At 43.6% G+C, this 22,542-nt stretch overlaps 1 protein-coding gene across 8 annotated transcripts in view; it reads left to right on the forward strand.

The window, feature by feature from the left end:
- Window positions 1-5,389: 5,389 nt before the first annotated feature.
- Window positions 5,390-22,542, forward strand: part of ATXN2 (ataxin 2) — a 78,538-nt gene continuing 61,385 nt past the window's right edge. For 2 of the 8 annotated variants that reach the window (XM_083151411.1, XM_083151415.1), the window contains exon 1: window positions 5,391-5,915. In XM_083151411.1, coding sequence (XP_083007537.1) covers window positions 5,827-5,915 — 89 coding nt within the window. In that variant the 5' untranslated portion in view covers window positions 5,391-5,826. Of the gene's footprint in view, window positions 5,916-22,542 lie in introns of all 8 variants that reach the window. The other 6 variants (XM_083151409.1, XM_083151413.1, XM_083151408.1 and 3 more) reach the window with 4 other exon arrangements.

Raw genomic sequence — 22,542 nt, forward strand, 5'->3', positions numbered from 1 at the left:
GAATTTGAGTTTGACACCCCTGCTCTAGGGCATCATGATTCAGGAAAATTTGGGAACCACTATGATATGCTAAAAATATCTAAATTTGTCTTTCATAACAGACATCTGCCTGCACAATGAAATGGTGCCAAATAAGGTTAACTATGTTTAGTCCTAACTGATGAAGGCTATGTATATTTTAGCATTCAAATGTGTATTTATTATCATAATGTTCATGTTAAAATGCAAGTAAAAATGCATATATATTTTGAGTGAAATAAGAATGACATGGGCTAGTCTGCTGAATTTTATTATTAAAAACCTTAAACTCTAAACTTGTGAGTTTGCTTGTTCTGGGAGAGTAGGCTGGTAGGGTGTGGTATAATACCCCGACAGTCGGGATTCCGACAGTTAGGACTCCGAACGTCGGAATCCCGACTGCACAGCGTGGGGAGTGCAATGAAGCCCCTTGCGGGCTCGCTGTGCTCACCACGCTGCGGGCACAGTGGCGAGTCGCCACCTATTTTATTCTCCCTCTATGGGGGTCGTGGACCCCCACGAGGGAGCAGTCCGGATTTCGACGTCGGAGTACTGACTGTCGGAATCCCAACTGTCGGGAGCCGTCCGGCACCCGGATTGTATGCCTAAACACACTATCTTACTTTTATGCATGGCCACATTTTTTTATCTTTAAATGATTGCCACTTTAAAATCTTTGGTGCCCATACATTTCGGTTGAAGCTCCCTGTGCGATAAATCACATCTCAAGAGCTTTTTTTTGCATTTGATTTGCACACCATCATGTGATAAATCGCATGCCCCTTGCTACCTGAAACCAGGTGATGTAATGAGGTCTGTGCTATCTGGGGGTATATAAACTGACAGATTGCACATCTATAAATATTATGTGCAGCACATAATATCTTGATATGCAAGATTCAACCAACGCGCCCGAGCATCGCGTAGGATGACACATGCGATCCATGTGATTTGTTGCTGTGATTTTTCGAAATCACATGATTTACACTATACCTTATTCAGATCTGATCGCAGTACATATTTGTTCTCAAAATAGGCAAAACCATGTGCACTGCAGGTGGGGCAGATGTAACATGTGCAGAGAGAGTTAAATTTGGGTGGGGTGTGTTGAAACTGAAATCTAAATTGCAGTGTAAAAATAATGCAGCTAGTATTTACCCTGCACAGAAACAAAATAACACCCAAATTTAACTCTCTCTTCACATGTTACATCTGCCCCACCTGCAGTGCACATGGTGTTGCCCATTTTGAGAACAAATTTGTACTGCGATTAGATCTGAATAAGGGCCCATATCTCACAAGTGTATGGGCTGCATTAGGTAGACTTTCTGGAATCTCCCAGGGGCCTGTAAGTCGCAGGTTGTTACGTTTCACCTCTCTCTCTAAAGATTCAACCTAGCTCTCAAATCACAATTTTTTTTTAAACCTAAAAGCTCTCATCCTAACTTTGGACCGCCTCTGTTCAATGCACACTTGGGAACACCTCTGTTCCTTGGACTCAATCTCTATGTCACTCATTCCTGCCTCCTCCTCTTTTATTGATTATAAAAACTATTCCTTTCCATGCAATAGTGGCCTTCACTGCTTTTGTGAGTATGACTGTATATGCTGTAATGGTCTTCTACAACTACAAAAGTGGTCTGCGACTGCAGTAGAAAATTAGCCATTTATGAGCTGCTTTGGGGGATGAAGGACACTCCTGAACTACTGTATTTGAGTGATGTGCAGAATTCCGGTGCTGGAGATGGTCCCTAGGAAATAAGGAGCAATGCAGTTGACTTGTCTCCACTTAGAACAATGTTGCTGCTGTGTGGGCCAAAACTGTGGTGGATGCTAGGGTGACCTTGGCCCAGTTAGAGGGGAAAGGCATCTATTCGGGATACATCCATTTGTTACTCCAAGAAAAGCTTGGCCTGAGCAAGGTTTTTGCACACTGGGTACCCCATCACCTCACTCAAGAGCAGAAAAAGGCTCGGGTGACTTAGGCCCTTATTCTGGTTGATTTGTTTGCTTACACATTCGCTCGCAGCTGAGCGAACGGACCGCACACGGGAGCAAAGGCACACCTATAAGGGGACCAAAGCTGTTCCTTTGGATCAACACACAAAGGGGAGTGGCATGCTAATGCACGTACGCTACCGTGTGCATACGGATCTGCCTGTCCGCTAGCGCGCCTGGTTGAGAATAGAAGGTGGTGTTGAAGATGGCGCTAGACTAGTGAAATCATGGTAAGGGATATACTTATCCTAATGGCGCTCTTCTTTGCTGCTAATACGTTCTGTATTCCATTTGAGTCTCACGGTAAGTATAAAAGACAAAAAAGACACGGGAATGTTCTTGTGCACTGAAGGCTGGGGAGAGACAGGTGGTCCCGTAGGATGGGCACTTCCTCACAATCAGCGGGCAAGGAGAGCTACTGCCAATGCACTGGGCACATCTCAGGCTGAGCGTTGAGGGAGGAAGTGTGACATGGGCTGCCAGGTCATTGTGCTGCCACAGCAGGGCGAGGTCGGAAGTGTAATATGGGCCGACAGGTCTTTTTGCTGCTCCAGCAGGGTAAGGGCGGACGCCAGAGCACGAATCCGCACAGAATGCTCAAACCATCACCCAATTACCCAAAGTGTATGTTGTTTATTGCATTCAATTAACTGCCTTCCCCAATTGCAATATTTATTTATTTATTTATTTACAGGTTCTTATATAGCGCAGCAGATTCCGTTGCGCTTTACAATAGTAGACAGTGATAAAACAAACTGGGTAACAACATACAGACTTGGAGGTAGGAGGGCCCTGCTGCAAGCTTACAATCTATAGGGCAATACAAATTAACCCTTATTATGTGTGTATTTATTGGGTTCTGAATGTGGCACATGATAGCAGTTAAGAATACTGCTGCATTTGTGTGTAAAGGTGGCCATACACAGGCAGATTTATCTTAAGATCTGGCTGGTCGGAACAAAATCCTGGTTATGGATGAGAGCAAATGACAGTTGACCATTTGCTTGGAAATGCTGGAAAACTGACGAACTGTCACTCATCCATAACCAGGTTTTTGTTCCAACCAGCCAGATCTGAAGATAAATCTTACTAGTGTATGAGCACCTTAAAAGCAAGGGAATATATGAGATATGAATGCAGAGAACTTTAAATGGTTAAACTGCAAACGTGTGCTTCCCGTGTTGCTGCCATGTAGTTAGTTAAGTGATAAATGAGAGAAACATCGCAAATTGGAAATCCCCCTCATCCCCCTCCTTAACCGCTGCGATCAATACTATTTGGACTACATATAGAATTGAGAAAATCACCTCCATTTTACATGACACACCATATAAATTTGTAGAGGTCTGGTCGCCGTGGACCACCCACTTCCACGCTGAGGCCCCGTTGACTACCATGTAATGAAATAGCTCTGACAACTGCCGACAACTCCACCACTTCAACAACTCTTTATCAAACTCCCCACACACATATCTCTCTCCTCTTCCCCCTCACTCTAACCTTCCCCTCCCTCTTTCGCCTTCATCCCCCCTTCCTTTAAATAGTCTTCCTCTCTTTTTTGTTTATGAAACTTTAATTACAGTTGTCAAGATAAATGTCTTCCTATTTTCACAAACTATTATCATAGACATTGTTGATAACTAATAATGACCATGTCACTACCACTTTAATCATATACATTATAGTTCACATGTTCACTCATTATAAATATTAATGCAATGTTTTCCTTCACTGTTGTATTCAAGCTAACTTGCAAAGTAAAACCAAATTAACAAATTTTCTCAAAAAAAAAAAAAATGAGAGAAACATCTATGCTGCATGGGTGTGTATTGCATGCAACTGAATCTACCGTTTTGATCCTGAGAACAAACAGTTGGCCAAGTGGATGCTATTTGAAGAAGTGCCACCACATTAGTTCCAATAAGAGCATTGCGGGGCCAAGCAGATGGTGTCTGTTATTGTGGCAAAGACTGGTCATGTAACTACTCTGGCACTTGTGCACCAACACTGGAAATTAGTACACCAACCTTTGCCTGCTGCAAGTGATGGAAACCATTTCCCAGACCGCCATCATGATGATGCACCTGCACACAAGTCCAGGAATGTGGTGGATTTGGTGGCCCATAAAGACATCCGGGAACTTTGTAATCTACTGTATATTCAAAACCTGGCCCCCTGCCACTTGTGTTCCCACAAATCAAACACAGGATGCATGGTATTCGTTTTGATTTACCAGAAGCTATATTGGAGACCTTAAGGCTGGTTTCACACACTCCGGTTTTGACCGGACGGCAACAAGCCGGACACACTTTGTCCGGCTTTTTGCCTGACAGTTGTCTCTTTCACATGCACCGGCTCCGTGAGCCGGTGCTGTGTAAATTTGAGGGTAGAAACTGAAGTGACGTCAGTTTGGGGGCGGTGGAGATCTAAAACCGGACACCAAATGACCGGTGTGTGTGAAAGGCCTCCATCGCCCTCAGCACACACTGACCTGTGAGGACGGGACGGCCACGGCACGGCAGCCGGACACTGCAGTGGAAAGATCCGGCTGCTACCCGGCAGCCATGCCCTGACCGTCCTGTGTGAATGGACACATAGCTGTCCATTACACACTGCAGGGACGGCACGGCTTTTAAGCCGTGCGGGTTTTCGCCGTCCGGCAGGAGCCGGAGTGTGTGAAACCAGCCTTAGCCAGCATGTCGTAGATATATCTGCTTTGGATAAAGTCTGCCAACTTTGCATAGACTCCTCTGGCGAATAATTTGAAAAAAGGTAATGTTCCCTTTGTAAAACAAATACATTTTGTGCATCTGTAAACAATGCACATCCCTCGTAACAAGCAGCTTATGAAGACATGGGATAAAAGCATGACAGAGGTGGCCTGAAGGCAGGATGATAATGATCAATAGTCCCACACTTGCCAAACATTTCTAGTAGCCAACATATTTTGTGGACATTACATATATTGACAATGTAGAGTTGTAGACAACCCGTAAATTATGAGTAAAGCAGGAATATAAGAATTTGTAATTTGATTTTAAAATACAACAAAGTTGATTCACACATATTTTGTTGGACCTAGCAAAATGGTTAAGACACAAAAAAGTGTCTAAATAAATATATAATACACACACGTTTGTATACAGTATATATTGTACACATATATATTCCTCCATACATGTATGTCAATCTATAGCCATACATGTGTATGTAGTCTACATGCGCAGCAGCAACACACACACAGATCACTCCCTCCCGGCATCACACTGTACCGCTTCCACTTCAGCAGCACAAACCGGCTCACGTGTTCTTTGCCTTACTCCTCCCTCTCCCAGGTATCCCTCCGACTTCCCGTAAATAGTTCCTGGCGTGTCTCCTCCCCCTTACCTATAGCTACCCCCGCAGCCTGGCTGACCCTCACATTTGGTCAGTACAGACGTTACTTGTTTTTATGGTTGGATTAAGTAGTGGATGGTGACGCGAGGATCGCAGATACGGTGTTGGCGGATATAGTAACGGCACTTGGCTATATTCTTCCGCGGGCCTGTTCTCCTCAGACTGTTTTGGTCTTGCTTGCCTGTGGCAACCGTGGAGAATTCCCCGCTCCGATCTTTCCCACCCGGCGCGGCCCCCAGCCACACTCCCTGGCGTCACGTCGCCGCTAGGCCCGCGCTCTGATCGCTGCCAGTTTTTTTTCTTTTATTTTTTTACCACGTTCGTGGCTGATTTTTAGCCCGGAGGAGAAGCCGCCGATTCCCCTTTCCCTCGGTTCGTCAGCTGCTGCGAGTCCCGGTTGTTTATGGGACCGTCATGTCCATGAAGCAGACCGGTAATACCAGGAAGCCCGGCGGGGCCAGCGTGCCGGCGCCCGGAGGAGGAGGCAGGCAGAACATGGGCAGGTGGGTGATCTCTCGGGGAAGCCATGTTAGTAAAGGGCGTTGCGGGTGTGGGAGGAGGGGAAATAAAGGGACTAGGCCGCGGGCTCCTCTCTCCGGCCCAGCGGGCGGCCTGTCGCTGTGTGCGCGGCCGCAGTTCCCCAGTGTGTGCCAGCCGCATGGCTCTTTCCACACTGGAAACGGGGTGACGCATGGAGGTGCCCGGCTGCCATCCTCGCACCCCGCATCACGTACTGGCTGCAGGGTGGTGGCGGGTGCGTAGGGAGCTGTAGGGATGGCAGTGCCCGGCTGTCAGTGCAGCGCTCCCATGTGTTGTGCGGCGGAGCAGGGGTTAATCCGCAGTGCTCTCCAATGGCAGACAGGGCGTCTATGCCGGCTGCGCATTTTATGTGTGTGTGTGCCGCTTCCTGCCACTCTCCCCTGTTTCCCCCTTGCTCTCTCCTGCAGGGACACAGCGGCTGCGGGGCACGGCAAGGGCATGTCTCCCCCGCGTCATCCCATGCAGGGGGCACCCCTGGGGGCAGAAGGGCTGGGTGTGCGGGGCACGGCAAGGGCACGTCTCCTGCCTCAGTGACCTTATGGCGTGTGAGTTGCACAGAAACCATGTGCCAGGAATGCTGCCTGCCACCCCCAGGTGCTGTACTGCCGCAGCGCTGCCCGGCTCACCGCTGGGCCCCGCATCCATCTATTGATCACCCATTGACATTTGGAGCGTTCAGCTGCTGCAGCGGTCGCTGATTCTGTCTAGTTTCTGATTATTGTGCACGGGCATTCCTGCCTTGTGGCTGAGTGTGGTCGGGGGGTGGGGGATCTCAACGCAGATTATGAACGAGTACGATACTCCTTTTAAAAGCAGAGTTTTTTTTTTTCTCTTTTGTTTAGTATATGCCAGAATCTAAAAAAAATTGTAGCTTTGTATACACATCCATATAGTTTTCTTTCTTAGTATTTTTTATCTAAGAATTTCCATTGCTAAATGCTATAATTGTATGAACAGCCTGTAAATATGGTTTACAGGACTAAACTACTTTTTTTTCCATCATCTTTTTGATTAACTACCAGCCTGAACGTAATAGTTTTCACCTGTCTTCTTACAGCTTAGTATTAAGATAATGATGTTGACAATATTTAAAGGGACATACACACAGAGAAATGTGTGCTAAGTGGTTTTAAGGCAGCCATACACTGCTCTGACTTCTCAGAGCAGTGTACTGTCATCAGATTCCCCCTTGAGCTGTCCAATCGCATGCAGTCCTTCTGCAGGTGATGGTTTGCATGCGCTCCCGCTGCAGGGTAAAGTCAGAGGTCGTACATGCAGCATGTATGATCTATGACTCTGATCCGATGGGCATGGGATACATGTTGCAATCTCTGCTAACCACTGTCTTTTGTATGCACTTGCTAGGAGATTTGACTAGATATTTAGTAGATTACTAGGTAGATTAGGGGAATGGTCAAGAGCATGGCAACTACAGTTTAATGCAAAATCATGCACTTGGGTCTCAAAAATCCAAAGACTAAATATAATATAAATGGCACTATAATGGAAACTACTGAGGAAGAGAGGGATCTAGGTGTCACTATTTCAGGGGACTTAAAGGCAGGTAGGCAATGTAACAAAGCAATGAAGAAGGCAAGTCAGATGCTTGGTTGCATACAGAGAGGTATCAGCAGTAGAAATAAAGAAGTAATAATGCCACTGTATAGGTCATTGGTATGACCTCATCTAGAGTTCTGTGTTCAGTTCTGGAGTCCATATCTCCAGAAGGATATAAATACATTAGAGACTGTACAAAGAAGAGCAACTAAAATGGTGCATGGCCAACATCACAAAAGTACCAGGAAAGACTAAAAGATCTTAATAGTAATATCTTACTTTAGAGCAGAGAAGGGAAAGGGGGGACATCATAGAAACTTTCAAATATATCAAGGGCTTTAACAAGACATTCTTCACAGGAAGAGGAGCAACAGGACACGAGGACTTGCACTGAAACTAGAGGGAGGAAGATTCAGGGAAAATTTGAGGAAGCATTACTTCAAAGAAAGAGTGGTAGATAAGTGGAATAGCCTCCCATCAGAGGTGGTAGAGGCAAATACAGTGGTACAATTTAGACATGCTTGGGATGGGCATATTGACATCCTTACAAAAAAAAATAAGTATCAAATATGGTTTGAGGTAACATGTTTAAAAAAGGTGCAGACTAGATGGGCCAAGTGGTTCTTATCTGCCGTCAAATGCTATGTTTCTATGTGGTACATACACCAAATATCTGATTTGGCGATTTGTGGGACCGCGCATCACAATAGGTATACACGGGGCGATTTGTGCTTAATTTCTATGCAAGCTAGACAGAAAATAGCAAAAAATCGCCCCGTGTGAATGCCCTCTCAAGCCCCATACACACAGGGGGATATATCGCCGAGCAATATATCACTTGCGATGAACAATTTATCGCTCAGTGTCCCGTTTGCATCAGCAACCAGAGATGGTCGCTGATGAAAAAGAAACTACCGGGGGAGCCTGGCAGTGGAAATCAGCTGGTCGCAGGAGCATGTTCCTGCGATCACTACGGGGGAGAAAATGGGAGCGCGCACCCGGCTGTATATCGCTGGTGCACACTCCCATCGCGGGCAATATGGACGCTCAGCGACCATATTGCCCGCGATATTAGACAAAATCGCCCCCATGTGTACACAGCCTAAGAGTTGGGAATGTGTCTTAACACCCCCATACACTTAAGGGTGTACATATGGTGCAATTTTTGAGTAAATAGTCAAAAATCGTATAGACGGTTAGCCAAAACCGCACATTTTAAACAGGCGGCCCCACTGTCAGAATCACCTAGCAAAACAGACTGCAGGCAAGGTAATTTTGAGTAGATCAAACTATCACAGTGAACAAAGTGAGTCAAAATTATCAGTGCGCTTAATCAAAATTGGGCACTAGCAATCACAAGGTTTGTACACACATTTATGACTTCTCTGAACAAGAAGTTGCAAAAGAATTCCCTTGAACTACCCAAGCTTCCTGGGTGGCAGTATCGCATGCAATATATCGCATGTGGTCCCTTTGCTTGTAATGTATCACATGCGATCCCGTTGCCAGGAAGCTGTCCAGGTGAAAGGTCGGACCAGCAGGAAAGTCTGATGTCACACGCACAGGGCCACATATGGACAAACGCATTTTATTTGGCCACTTTTCACTAGCTTTCTCAGCCCAATCCATCTGAATTTGGTGAAAAAGTGGCCACATCGGATGAGTGTATGGCCAGCATTAGTCTTTAAAATGGTCAATTTGAAAGGTGAGTATTGAGCAATATCGGCCCATACCTCTTAAACACTGGTGTTATCTGTTCTAACATATGATGATGATACATTTGGGGCTATTTCACTGGTGCATAAGTAATTATCTATTAAGATCCAGAGCTTCACAGTGGAACACGTTTCTCCTACCACAAGTGAATCTGCTTCTGTTAGTGAAGCATCTTAGGCTGATTCATACCGCGCAACTAACCCCAACCTCCCCCCATCCCCCCTGAAATATATAATTTTTTCTGATACCACCTCTCCCAGTCACAAGTTGTTATGGCAGTGATTCCTAGACTGTGTGCCTAGGCACCTTGTGGGATGTCTTGAAACTGTAACAAATTATGGTCAAAGTGGGCAAAATCACTGCTGGTGGCTTGCATTTACATTTCAGACCACAACGATCTTCATCACCACATAACTGAATATAATGGTGTTACAAAATACTCCACGAGCAATATCATTAGCAATGTTTGCGTACTTCCCAGAATATAGTGCATACACACTGAATGTCAATTATGATAGTCAACATTTTATTGAATGTTCAGACAATGAGTGCATGCGTTAACGATTATCGTATAGTGTTGTGTACACACCTTAAAGGTGACAGGTAATGCAATTTACTTAATTTATTGTTGATTCTTCAAGAAGAAACTTTTGCACTGCGGGGTCTTAGAAGAAAAAAAAAAAGCTGATACTATAAGGCGCTGTGATTCAAGAAAGTTTCAGAATCACAGTGTAATAGTGTCATGGGATCCGATAGGTTTGCATACGTTACTGTTGTGTGTGTTTTTTTATTTATTTTTTCGTAATATCTTTATATTTTTATATTTATATTGCTCTATCACACAAATCCGAGTTAGACCAATTAACCTGACTGTTGGGCTTTACTCCAAAACAAGTTGTGTGAGCTGTCTATTTAACGTATGGGAGAAACAAGGTTATTGTGAGGACACCGCTCCTTTCAATTCTCACATCAAACTAAATGTGAAGGGTGTGAGGTGCCATTGCTATGGCGTTAAAATGCTGACAATGGAACACAATCTCCTACCCTTCACATTCTGACAATTGCTCTCTACCCTATGGGGCAGTATGCACTTTCTGGCGAATTTCGTCTGCCGTAATGATTCGTACCTGCAAATTAATCACGGATATAAGGTTTGACTCCTACAAGTAATGAGAAAACACTTTGTGGGGGTGATTGAATGATTTTGCACAACCAGCCATATAGACATGCGAGTGTCTGGGGTTAGCCACATTTAAGTGGAATTTCCTGTGCGAATTAAACCAGTCATGCTACAAATTTCTGCTTGCACCTCAGGGAGGATGTGAGCAAGTATGTGCAGCCTTGTACTGGCCATACACTAGACCAACTTTCATCCAACTGTTGGTTGGACTGAAAATCTGGTACTGTATTGGAGCAAATTGTTTAAATCATACATATTCAACTAAAGTACCATATATACTCGAGTATAAGCCTACTTTTTCAGAACATTTTTTTATGCTGAAAAAGCCACCCCTCGGCTTATACTTGAGTGATGGTCCCACATGAGTCAATATATTTTCCCAGTTTTTTGTTGTAAAATTAGGTGCCTCGGCTTATATTCGGGTCGACTTATACTCGAGTATATACGGTACTATGCCTGTGAATGGCCGTCTTTGTCAGGTTCCAGATTTTGGGATCAAATTACTGAATTACAAATAACATTTGCTTCCATCCATTACAAGGTTTTTATTCCATCCAACACAAGAAGTTTGGTCTTGTGTATGCCTAGCATCAGGGCTGGTCATACAATAGCTTCAGGAACTAAACGCTCACAAATGACAATTGCCCCATCTGTGCCTGTGAGCAGGAAAACAAAGTGCATAGTACAAACCTATCATAGTAGTTTCCTGTGCCCATTAGTGTTCTCAACAGGCAGTTTATTGGGTACTTGTTTCCTAGCACGGCGCCCCCGATTTTTTTTTTTTTTTTTTTACATGGTCCCTGAGACCTGATTTTACATTGGACTCATTGTTAAATGCCCCCCAGACCCCATTTTTCATTATATGCCCCTCCCTTTGTTAATGCCACGATCCGCGTGAACCCGAAGCGTAGCGACCCCGCGATGGGTGGTGGTACGCGTCCTCGGACCTTTTCATACCCCCACTATCCATGTCGGCGTGAAGTTGATTTTATATAGTGTGGCGAGCCACCGAGCCCGAAGCGTGGCGAGCGCACGCACATTACTTCAGACGTATTACGCGTCCCCTCGCGGGGCTCGCTGTGCTCGCCACACTGTATGCCATTATAATGGCATACAATGGACCCGATTTTACATAGGAATTTAACCTTACATACAATGCTTACAATGTACAATCGGGTCGGTCGCATCGCATGCCATTATAATGGCATGTGATGGACTCGATTTTACATTTGTCGGGAAACCTAAAAAAAAAGCCAGAAAATCGGGTCTGTCGGGTCACATCGCATACCTTAAGTTAAGGTATGCGTTAGGACCCGATGAGCGCCGTGCTAGGAAAAAAGTACCGTTTATTGTTTTACTGTAACATATTTGATAAGGTTTCATTTTATAGGTTTTTGTTTTTTCCTCATTGCAACGACCTGTTCTTAGGGGTTTATTTCCTAAGATGGGAGTTCTATTGATGATGATGATGGTATGTTGCTACGGGCAAACAATCAGAATCCATCTATTATCTTCTAGAAGGTGCTAAACAATTAGATGGGATTGGCAACATCCCATCTTCAATGAAACTCCCATTTTAGTAATTCCTTTATAGACCTATTTTTTCTGTCTCCTTTTTATAAAGCGCTTAAATTTTTTATTTTCTTACTGGGACTTCCAAATTCCTTCTGTGGTATCAAGTGGTGGACAGACTTTAAAACATTATCAGTGGTAACTTCCAAATATTAAGGATCCTCTAAATCTATATACAGGGAACCACCACAGATATAAAATACCTGCCTCATTTGTCCATTGCAAAAGTATCTTCAGTAGGTTTCTAAGGCATCTGCTTATACCCCTTTTCCACTAGCAGAAATAACCCGTAATCTCCGTGGGGTTTTTCTGCTAGTGGAAATGTTCCCTGTCAAATAACCCGGTTTGGATTCCGCGGGAATCCTACCCAGGTATTGATCAGGGTAGCATCCGGTTTGCACATGGGTTCAGGGTTAGTGGAAACGCTCCCAACCCGGTATATTTGAAAAACAGAGATGATTGTAGCTTCTGGGGTATGTTTATATGCATTTTGTACATATCTAGGTGCACCAATGGCTGAGGTATACTGCAGACAACAGTTTTCACAATAGTTTTACGTGTCGTGTGTGAAGACACTTTTGAAAAGGTTTCATATTGAATATTTGGGACTGAAATAAAGGCAAAACTTTTTCAAATAAATTTCTATTCTTTAATCAGAAAATGTTTTTTTGTTTAATTGTGGCCCTGTTTTATGACCTCCCCTTTGGTAAAGGCCTTTTCTTATGTAATCTATAGGAAAAAACAGGCTTTACCTGGGTTAAGTGTAAACGGGGCTGATATAGCACTGTAGTGGAAATGTGTCTTAAACCCCAGGTCCATCCCGGGATCGATCCGGGTACAAATTACCGGGTCTGACCCAGGTTGGTAGCGGAAAAGGGGTGTTACACTCAGGTAGCAGACCCCTTAGAAACTTGTTGGGGTGACATATTCCAGAGCTTGGGTTTTGAGCAGCGCTGGGTTTCACTGAGAGAATCACAACTGTAAAATGTAATAATTTATTGTATATACATACATAAGATAAAATATAACAATATTAAATAAATATATATAAAATGCAAAAATTGTGTGACAACAATGATGGGTAAAGGTTGCAACCAATTATTCCGGCATAATAGAGGGAAATGGAGAGTTTCTCCACAATATATCTGGTCTCTGATAAGGCCTTGAGGATCTCCAATTATTTAGTGGTGGAGATAGTTCATCACATAGATATGGAATACGGATGATTATTGCAATGAATATGGGGGTATGGAAGGTAAAAGAGTTCCGGAATGTTACCCAGCTTGGTAAGTTGGTTACCCTGATGTATCAATGAGCAGTCCGTCTGGAATGGTCCACAGTAGGCGAATAGCACTTTGCTTGACAAAGGTTGGAGAAGGCAGGGTCCTGTAGTGTGGATGGAATGCTGGTCCGGAGCTCAAATGAAGAAATGGCTCAACGCGTTTCGGCACCGGAGTGGTACCTTCCTCACACTGCTCCTGAGGGCAGCTGTGAGCGCTGCTGTGCGCTCCCGCATCATTGATGCAGTAGATGAGCGGCTTTGTTGACGGCATTCCATAGCTCTGTGCTATGGAAAGCCATTCGCTGACATTGCCCCCCCCCCCAGTGATAGTGATAACCTCAATCATTGCTGGGCATAATCGCCCAGTGTGTATGGACCTTTCATCTCTCTGCACATGTTACATCTGTCCCACCTGCAGTGCACATGGTTTTGTCGATTAGAGAGAGAATTGGTACTTATGTAGTATCTGGACTCCCGTTTTTCTTATGAGATTGCGTCCCCTCGCGGGGCTCGCTGCGCTCCCCACGCTTCGGGCACGGTGGCTCACTGCGCTCGCCACACTATATAAAATCAACTCCATGCGTAGTTGGATAGTAGGGGTATGAAAAAATGGGGTGCATTTAACATGGGAGCCCAGATAATACATAAGTACCAGAGAATTTGCTTTTGTGACTGGACCATAGTGTGTAAATACACGGCGAGATCTGGCTTTTTGACTTTCACTTTTTTTACATTAGATTTATACTACCTAGTCTTGCCTGGGAAGTCTACTTTTCTGTACAATTTACACTACACTGATGTTGACTGTTGTGAAAACATTTGACTTCGAATTGGTTTGAATTATACAGTTAACATTGTAGGGAAAGTTTCACCTTGTGTAAACACGATTAGAAGTGCATTGTCAATGTTGGGAATTGTTAACAGAAAGTGACAATATCTTCAGCAACTCCAGTAATTGTTTTAAGGTTGCACCGGTCACATGGTTGTCCAGAACTCTTTCTATGTCCTGTTCATTCATCAGTTGAACTTTTATGTTCCTAGACATTTGTTGTATTCTCATCCAAAGCCATCTCCATTACATTTACCCCACATATTAATAAAACATGATTGTATGTGTGGTATAGAATGTATCAAGTACATTTGTGGGGGCAGTTTGTTCCCTGACTAAAGTGACCAAAGATTGAGGGATGCTATTCATTTTATTTTTCTTGGTTTTTTTCCCTTGCTCACAAACATGCTGGCTTTGCTGCTAGACACTGCTAAATCAGTCAAAGTAATGGGCATGACACTAAAGCCCCGTACACATGGGGGAGATATATTGCTCAGCCATATATTGCTCAGTTTCTCCTTTTCATCAGAGACCAGAGATGGTCGCTGATGAAAGGGAACCTCTGCTGGGGGAGCCGCAGAGGTAATCAGCTGGTCGCAGGAGCAAGCTCCTGCGACCAGCGATTAGAACGGGGCTGAAAACGGGAGCGCGCATCCGGCGATCTATGGCCGGGCATACTCCCATCACTCGCAATATGGTCGCCTGCGACCATATTTCCAGCGATTTCAGCCCCTATCACCCCCGTGTGTACACAGCTATAGTGCTGTTTAGGTGGCCAAATAGCTGACTTTTTGCACATTCCTGCTTGCCACCTCCGTGGGCTGCAAGGTGAAATGCCACAGAGAGCAGCTATTGGGGCCTTAAGAGAGAAACCATTGAATTTCTCCATTTGGCATCTTGCAATGACCGCTTTTGTGCAAACAATTGAATCAAATTGAAGCAAAATTTGAAAACGCCAATTTCTCTGACTTTTTAACAGTTTCTATTTCAGGTTAACCAAAATTAGTCATTGTATATGACTGACTACAATGAGGCATACCATTCCAGTACATAGCCTAAGTGAAAATAAGGTTTCGATGTCTATAGCAACATGTCAATTGTGTTTGAATTGTGTAGATGATACTAGAGTAGTGATAGCTAGAATCTCATTGGTTGCCACTTTTCACAATGCAAGCCTGTTTTTTTTTTTTTTTTTTTTTTTTTTTGCTTTTACAATTTTTCATTCGAGTTCTCTGATTTCTATTGGCCAAAAAGATTAAAATGGCCAAAAAGATTAAAAGGGTTTTTCCTATTATTATTATTATATATATATATATATATTTTTTTTTTTTTTTTTTAATTTTGGAAATGTTATAGCTATAGATAGATATCTATCAGCTCTAAAACAGTTTATGAAACAGATGTATGAAAAAAATGATATGTATTTAACAGCAATAAATGTGCAATATTAGAATTTCACATTGCCCTAAACAAATATTAATGGTAAGATCCCCATGACATTCCAACTTGAAATTTTGATATGAAAAATCTTAACATCAAGGAATAAGCAATGTGTGCACTAATTGTCAAAGCCAGGTGTCCCTCCTTTTCCGCAGAACTGAATTTATGCCAGAGTTCTCAAACTTTGTGTTATGTCAAATTTAAAGCCTGTTATGTCCTGCTATATATTTTTTTTTTTTTTTGTTCTTATTTTGCATCTCAGTTCTGGACTGAGAGAAGCCGTGGTAGTTTTTTATTGTAGTTTTTTTTTTATTTTATTTTTTTTATGTTCACAAATATCAATTTTAATTTGGAACTTGTTTAAATTCCTAAACCATACATAGTACTAAAATAAAACTCAACAAATTGTAGTCTGCTTTGAAATCCAAATGACGAAATAGTGCAGTAAAATCGTAATTAATGACAAAATGGATTCATGGGAATTTACCCATAGTCCTATATCCATATTTTAGAGGTAGCTTACCAATGACACCGATATTGTGTTCAGGGCAGACAACCTTGTTTCCCATGTCTTTGAAAGTATTTTGCAGGTGTTTTGAATTCTGGAATATTATAAATTTCATTCAGTAATGCATATTGTATTTTGGGTTACTTGCCTAGATGGGGCCGTCACTAGGTGGCAGACAGAATCTGATTGAATGGACAGCTAGGCAGAGGGTACTTGTTATATTTGTAATTTTTTTAATTTTTTTTTTTTTTGCTATGATCCAAATCAGGAATATTAAACGTTTAACTGTCCTTGGGTTCGATTCTATTCAAAACTATGTAAATAGCGATCGGAGGGAGCTGCCGGCGCGATTGTAATCTGCGCACTGCTAAGTTGTAAAATGCTGGTACTCACGACTAAAGTGACTCGCAGAGATGCTGTTTGAACTGCGCTACTGCACAAAACAGCATTGCCGCCCTAGTTTTGTCTGATTTCTGCTCGCACCCTAGGACTGGTGCGAGCAGAAATCCACTAGTCAGTGGTAGCAGCGCTCTTATTAGAATAGCGCCGGTAGCACCATCTCAGCGCTATTCACATAGTTTTGAATAGAACTGACCCCCTTAAGTCATAATTTGATCACTTTGGGGCACTGCTACCATAAGGGATGTAAGGAGATGTGTAAGTGTAATCTCCCAACAGGACAAGGTTTGTAGAGTGAGATGCTGATTTCTCATGCGTATTTTGTGGAGTGCACCCTGGTTTAATGTATTTACTTTATACTGTTGAAATGAAGGGGGATCCTATTAGCCATGTGGTTTTTTTTTGTGTGTGTTTTTTGCATTAACAAAATGGGCTTTTTATCATGATATATGCCAGATTGTTGTTGTTGAACTTTTTTTTTTTACATAGGGTCTGCAAAAGATGTGGACCTGTGTATGTTTGCCACACTGATCAGGGAAAATGTGCTAGCATCAGGACTAATGGGATAGCCCCGGGCAAGTTTGTTAGGGTGGTGAATTACCACAGATAATGGATAACGCCGTAACACCTTTATTTAGGTTTTCCATAGGTAAAATTACTCAGCTGTGTTAAGTAATATTCTGATCAGCATCTGAATTGTAAAAATGCATAAGTTGAAGGTATTGGGATATTTGTTTTTCTAAAGCTGTGTGCACACTAAACAATATTTTGTACACATCACATTGTGTACCAGCAATCAACCTTCAGTGCCACATGACAGATGGGATGATCCGTTGGCATGTAACCATACATCATGCTGTTTTTCTTTTTTTTTCTTTTTTTTTCCAAGATAGTTTTTATTAAAGGTTTTGTTCCGTTAGCACGGAAGGGGAGGGGGATACAGAACAAAGATGGGGAGGGGGTGGAGGGGGGGGGGGGGGAAATGGGAGCAAGTCAACATATACGATACACATGAGAAACAGCAATCGGTGTAATAGGCATTAACACTGTCACATTTGGCACAGAGAGCGAGACTGATAATAAAAAAAGAAACATAAAATAATAATCTGAAATGGTGTCACAGTAAAGCATGGTGAATAATATGTGGTACTATACCGGGAGAGTTCTCCAGTTATTTAGGCAATGTCAAATAATAGGTTCGCCCCTTCGGGTGAGGTAATATAATCCGGCCAGCAAGACCAGGACGTTATTGAGTTGGATGGAATGATGGAAGTGGGTAGGCCCATTGTTTCCATTTGGAATGAGTGATGGATTTTCCTAATGATTTTACTGAGTGGGGGTAGAGAGGGTTTTTTCCAATCCTGAGCTATTGCGGCTCGTGTGGCTATGAAAATGTGGCCTAATACGTAACATTTGGGGTGGGGGATATCTGATGGGTAGACATGGAGTAGCGCTGGCATAGGGGACTCTTGGACAGGAACTCCCAGGATCTTTGATGCAAGGGCGAAGACTTTTCTCCATAATGGTCTTATTTTCGGGCAGGCCCAGAAAATGTGGAAGCTGTCTCCTATCTCGTTGCATTCCCTCCAACATAAGTTGGAGACTGAGGGCCAGATTCTGTGCAATTTAGCAGGGGTGAAGTACAGATTATGCAGGAGTTTGAAATGCATTTCTATGTGGTTGCTGCATTTCGATATCTTGTGTGATGTATTATAGATTTTTTCCCACTGTTGTTGGGAGAGAGTGCACGCCAAACTCTCCTCCCATTTTGTTTGTATAGGGGATTTCACCTCTGTGGTGTCAGTTTGCAAACCAGAGTACCAAAAACTTATTGAACCCTTAGAGTTACCCATGGCTAATTTTGTCAAAACGTTTGTGGGGGGGAGCAATATTGGACCTGACGTTCTTATAGCACTCTTGATCCAATGGACAATTCGGTTGTAAGAGAAAAGTTCCCTATCTGGGAGGTTAAATTGGGTTTGCAGCGAGGTAAACGGGGTTATGGAGACACCATCTACTAATGCGGCAATAGAGTCGATGCCGTGGACCATCCAATTGGCTAGGTTTATATTGGGCATCAATTTTGAGAGGGCCTGTAGGGAAAGAGTGCGGGAGGGGAGGGAAACATGTTTGGGGGCTATTATCAATGTGTCCCATGCCGAGAGGGAATCTGAGATGGCTCGAATCTTAGTGAGTGAGGGGGGTCTTAATTGGGAGGGGGTCCACAGCAGATCCGTCAGTGGTATGCGTGAGAGCAGTTGGCTCTCCAGGTCTACCCATTGTTTTTTGCCTTTAGGTAGGGACCAGTCATTTATTTGGGCCACCAGGCATGCTTGTTGGTATTTCTTTAGATCTGGGACTTCCAATCCCCCATGCTTCCGCATTTTAGTTAGGCTCTTATATGCTATACGGGGTGGTTTTTTCTTCCATATGTATTTCAGGATGATTGAGTGGATTTGGGTAATGGTTTTCTGTGGGACTTGGTAGGGGATTGCGCGAAAGAGATACATTAATCTGGGAAGAATTGACATCTTAAAAGCAGCAATTCTACCTAACCATGATATTTCCAGACTAAACCAAGCTTTTAATAGGGCATCTATTTGGGATATTAAAGGGGAGAAATTGATTTCTATGGCGGTAGCCAATGAGTTGGGGATGTTAATTCCAAGGTATACAATGTGGTCCTTCTTCCATTGATATTTGTAGGTCTGTTGGAAAGTGGCTAGTTTATCATCGCTTAGGTTAAAAGGTAAGGCCTCGGTTTTGGTTGTGTTTAGTTTGTAGAATGATGCTATGCTAAAACGGTCAATTATGTCGTGTAGGGCTGGTAGTGAGGTATCAGGTTTCGTCGCTAAAAGGAGAATATCATCAGCAAATAAACTTATTTTATGGAGGGATGAGCCCACTTCTATACCTGGGAAGTCTAGGGACTGACGGATCTTCATTGCGAGAGGTTCTATTGCTAAGACATACATAATGGGAGACAGGGGGCATCCTTGTCTTGTTCCATTGGAAATCTTAAAAGGAGATGTTGTGAAGCTGTTACTGTACACTACCGCATTAGGAGAACTATACAGAGCTAGTATAGAGGAGAGGATCGGCCCCTGAAGGCCAAATCTATACAGAGTTTCGGTAAGGAAGCCCCAATGAAGCCTGTCAAAGGCCTTTTCAGCGTCTAATGATAGAAAAACCGCTTCTTCTCCTTTATAAGAGATATATTCCGCCAGGTCGAAAACCCTTCTAGTGTTGTCTGTTGCTTGGCGACCCCTAACAAATCCCACCTGGTCCGGATGGACCAGGTTGGGTACCAAGGGGGCTAATCTATTTGCAATCAATTTAGAAAAGATTTTTAGGTCAGTGTTTAGTAAGGCTATAGGCCTGTAATTTTGACAAAGAGAAGGGTCCTTTCCTTGTTTATGGATTGTAATAATCCGGGCCTGTAGCATTTCTTCCGGGAGAGTACCCGTGTCGGTAGCATAATTAAACAAGGAGGTAAGGGAAGGGGCCAGTTCGTTAGCAAATTTTTTATAAAATGCGTTGGAGAAGCCATCCGGGCCTGGGGCCTTCGCGCGGGGGAGGGATTTGATTACCTTTATAATTTCTTCATCTGACCATTTCGCATTAAGAGTTACTAAATCTTCTGGGGAGACTTTGGGGAAATTTAGGTCCTCTAGGAAGGAGGTTATTATGGTTGGGGTGGGTTGAGGAGTAGTCGAGTCCGTGTTAAGGTTATATAAATTGTTATAGAATTTAGCAAAAGCTTCTGCTATGTCGGAAGGGTTTAGGAGCTTCTTTCCTTCCTGTGTCCGTATAAATTTAATTCTATTTCTAGTTTGGCGAAGTCGGAGCTTATGTGCTAAAAATTTGCCTGATTTGTTACCCAAAGAGTAGAATTTCTGTTGGAGTTTGGAGTACGCATACTTCATGCGATTTAGAAACAGTTTTTGAAGCTGATTGCGGATAGATACTATTTCCCGTTTCAGGGCTCTAGATGGGAGAGATCTGTTAAGGGACTCGGCCTGGAGTAATTTCATCTCCAGCTCCTCTTGTTCTTCTAAGCGTTGCTTCTTTAACCTGGCTCCGGTTTGGATGAAAACTCCCCTAAGGACTGCTTTTAGTGCACACCAATGGGTGGGTATTGAGGTGTCAGATGTATGGTTAAGTTCTAGATATGAGGAAAGGGTATGTGATATGGTTACTAAGGTCTCGGGGGAGTCTAAGATGTAATCTGGAAGTCTCCATGGTTTAGGGAAAAAATGGGAGGGGTTGGAGCTCCACATCTATGTCACTGCCGAGTGGTCGGACCAAGTAATCGGCACAATACATGCTTTCGCGGTTCGTTGCAATAACCATTTATCTGCTAGGATTAGATCTATACGTGAATATGAGTTGTGAACATGCGAGAAAAAAGTATAATCTTTTGTGGAGGGGGAATGTGTTCGCCATACGTCATAGAGGTCAAACTCATTCAGAAGGCGGCTGAGTGTGGGAGTTGTACGGGTATTCTGGAGAGGCCTGGAGGGGGCTTGGGATTTATCCAGTTTTTCGTCTGGTATCAGGTTAAAGTCACCCATAACAACTACCCGACCCTTACGGACCTGTTGGATTGTCTCGAAGAGTTTTCGTAGGAAAGCAATTTGGTTTGTATTTGGGGCATATAGTGAAACCAGGGTAATTTCCGCGTCATCCAATTTCCCTACTAAGATCAGGTATCTCCCTTCTTTGTCCGAGTATTGGGACCCTTCTACGAACTGTACAGAGTTATGAAAAAGGAGTGCTACACCATTTCTTTTAGCAGGGCCATTTGAAAAATAGCCTATGGGATAGCGAGTGTTGTGGAACTTGGGAGGGGCAGAGGCCATGAAGTGGGTCTCTTGGAGGGCAATTACTTTGGCACGTTCGGCATGGAAAGTGTCTAAAGCCTGACGTCTTTTGTTTGGGGAATTTAGGCCATTGACATTTAGTGACAGAAATTTAACCATTGGGAGGGAGAAAACGAGTTAGCCTTGATCTAATGATGGGTGAGTGCACGTTGGATCCCATAGTACGGGGGAGGGAGGGAGGATGGGGGAGCAAGGGAGGGGAGAGACAGAACAGGGACAGGGAAACAGAATAAGCCCTGAAATCAGGGCCACTGTGTTTGCCACATGGAAAGGGTGGTGGCAAAACAAAAACCATTTGGGGGGGTGGCCTCAAATGGGTCTCACAGATTTATCGTAATTGAATAACAAATGAGAACAATTAACAACTTGCTAAGCAAACTTTGGGAGCCTCGATCAACGACACATCCCCTAAATGCAATAGAGCTATTATATGAAAGCTACTATTAGCAGTGAAGATAAACATGTATCAACTTACTTATAACGGGCATGTTAGTCCAATGGGCTGGGGGACGTCCGCTCCCCCCAGGCGAGGGAAACTACTCAGCCCAAAGGGGAGACAGGCGATCCCAGCCGGACCACATGGAGAAGAAACAAACCAAACCAAAAACAAAGGATAGGGGATACCCTCACTATGTTTGACATGCAGTCGGTGGGGGTATCTTACGGTCAGGTCGAAGATACTGGAGCCGGCACTGGAACTTTCGTTTGCGGGATCTGAATGTCCCACTCTTCAAGTAGTTTCATTCCGGCTTCAATTGAGGAGATTACGAATGTGGAGGAGTCATAACGGACAATTAATTTGACCGGGAATCCCCACCTGTACTGGATATCATTGTCTCTGAGAGCCGTGGTAATTGGGCGATAAGAGCGTCTCTTGTCCAGGGTGAATTGGGAGAAGTCGGGATAGATTTGGATGCCTCCCAAGGTGTCGGAGGAGTCCACTTCCCTAGCTGCTTTGAGGATGTCTTCCTTCACATGGAAGAAATGGACTCTAAGGAGAACATCTCGGGGAAAGGAGGTGGAGTAGCCGCTTCGTGGTTTCGGCAAGCGGTGGACACGATCAATGATCAGGTCTTGTGGGGAGGCCGTCGGGAGGAGCTTCTGAAATAGTTTGGTGACATAGTCCCTCAATTCTAAAGGCGCCACTGAGTCGGGGATCCCCCTTATCTTGAGGTTGTTCCTCCTTGACCTATCCTCGATATCCGCGATCTTTTCTCGGAGGGA

Source organism: Crinia signifera, chromosome 1, assembly GCF_055691185.1.
Source record: "Crinia signifera chromosome 1, ASM5569118v1, whole genome shotgun sequence".
Taxonomy (NCBI): Eukaryota; Metazoa; Chordata; class Amphibia; order Anura; family Myobatrachidae; genus Crinia; species Crinia signifera.